The 2,117-nt window shown below is 33.7% G+C and overlaps 1 protein-coding gene across 1 annotated transcript; it reads left to right on the top strand.

The window, feature by feature from the left end:
• Window positions 1–1,195: 1,195 nt before the first annotated feature.
• Window positions 1,196–1,768, top strand: LOC147395961 (protein SRC2-like). Its single transcript, XM_086449754.1, has one exon. The coding sequence runs from the start codon at window positions 1,196–1,198 to the stop codon at window positions 1,766–1,768; it is 573 nt and encodes a 190-aa protein (XP_086305880.1).
• The last annotated feature ends 349 nt before the right edge of the window (window positions 1,769–2,117 follow it).

Here is a 2,117-nt window from a genome sequence, read left to right on the forward strand (position 1 = left end):
CCACTTTATTATTCGCGATCCTTGCTAACTTAGTTCTCACCTTCCAAGAAATTAAAAGAGAGTTTTAGACATGCCCCGACATTTTGCTGAATATTTGAGAAACACCTATGTTTTCAAACTTATGACGCACTACCCTGGACTTCAATCGATTTATAAAGAAATACTAATGAAAATATCCTTAGTACGCCTAATTTTTATCCATTATAGCAAAAATACCATGAATTTTCTTCCAAGAATTAGAAATCTTTAAGGTGCTTTTGAACTTATAGGATAAATTATTTTAATATATTCAACTTCACCTTCGACCTCTTGTAAAAAAAGTTCTGGAGTCTTTTAGGTACTCGATTCTTTTTCTCAAACCTTCTTTGGAGGTTTAGTGCAAATTCCTAATTGCATGGTTCCATATGCGAATACAGTCCAACAATAAAGTTAACTGTATATTTAACCTTCCAAAAAAAAAAACTTGTATATTTAATATTAAAAAAATTATTGAAGATAGTGTATTTTGCTTAATTTTTCCTTAGATGGTTAATATGAGAGCTTATTTTTCGTGAAGTTCACGAAATGTTAGGTCGTGTACAACTTTGATGAGCATACAACACTTTTAGGTATACTTTTTTGAAATGATTACATGAACTCAATCAACAATCATATATGAAATGCATAGGAGATTTTATTTTTTAGGAAAAGTATTTATTGACCAAGCACTTGACACTCTATGTCGTTCACCCATTCATTAGATATAACCATCTCATTTCATGAGTCCATCCATTCCAACAAATGGATCTATTATCTTTTAGTTTTCGAGAGTATACTTTATCGAAAAAGATGCTACCAAACATTGCATCAGATCCAGTGTGATTTTCGCTTGTTCTCTTACCTGTATATATAGGTTGAAAAGTATTTATTTTAGATTTTCAAAGTAGAAAAAGGTCAAGGTTATGTCATCAATTTGAAAACAAAAGGGTTTATATTCAATAGTCACAACAACAAGGGCCAAACTAAAATTTAAAAGAGACTTCCTCCTCTCTTCTTCTCCAAAACTCCATTATAAATCTCCGTCACATTCTCCTCCTCTCTTTCATTCAAACAAGAACTCATTCTCTCTCTCTCTCTCTCTCTCTCTCTCTCTCTCTCTCTCTCTCTCTCTCTCTCTCTCTCTCTCTCTCTCCTAAGATTTTGATCTTAAAGAATCATGGAATATGTAGAGTACACACCTTTAGAGGTCACTGTAATGTCTGCAAAAGTTCTCAAAGAGGTAAATCTCTTCTCTAAGATGGATGTCTATGCTGTTGTCTCTCTTGCTGATGATCCTCCTACCAAACAAAAAACCCCAGTGGACAAAGATGGTGGAAAAAACCCTAAGTGGGATTTTCCTATGAAGTTCTCCATCGATAAAACCGTTGTCATGCAGAACCAATCTAGTCTTGTCTTTCAACTCAAATGCCAACGAAGTCTCTGTTTATTTTGTCACAAGTTATGGGAACAAAGCCTTGGAGATGATAAAGAAATTGGAGAGGTTCACGTACCCGTCAAAGAACTTCTCGACAAACTTGGAGACGGAATATCTCCCCAACTCGTTAGTTATCAGGTCAGGAATCCCTCTGGAAAACTTAAAGGAACATTGAATTTCTCTTTCAAATTTGGGGAAAGTGTCAGCGATACGAGTAAAGTTAAGGGGAATTCTACTTCTTGGTTGGAACCACCACGTGATGCGGGTATGGGTATTAGCTCAGTCATTAGAGGCAGTGTAAGGTATAAGCCATAATTAGTGATTTTCGAAATAATTCGTGATTTATAATATTGGTGACTTATAAAAATAAAGGTAGAATATTTTAGATATTTTAAAATTTTGGAAAAATATACTGATCCTTCCAAAGGGAGAAATCAGGGAGCTAAGTTGCCTATTTTTTATTTTTTTTTTTTTCGTTTTGAAGGGAAACAAATTTAGATTATTTCTTGATTTGTGTGTCAATGTCATTCTTGCGCAAGGCCATCTTAAGTTCTGTTTGTTAAACTGAAAAAAATAAGTGCTGAATAACATTAAGCACTGAAACTTATAAGCACTAAATTTAAGTATCGAAAAAGTTGTTTGTTTAGATGTAGAATCTTATTGG

Source organism: Akebia trifoliata, chromosome 8, assembly GCF_017979445.1.
Source record: "Akebia trifoliata isolate Shusen 1 chromosome 8, ASM1797944v1, whole genome shotgun sequence".
NCBI lineage: Eukaryota > Viridiplantae > Streptophyta > Magnoliopsida > Ranunculales > Lardizabalaceae > Akebia > Akebia trifoliata.

Excerpts from the sequence above, each read along its gene's own strand:
- LOC147395961 (XM_086449754.1), top strand. The coding sequence starts at position 1,196 with ATGGAATATGTAGAGTACACACCTTTAGAGGTCACTGTAATGTCTGCA.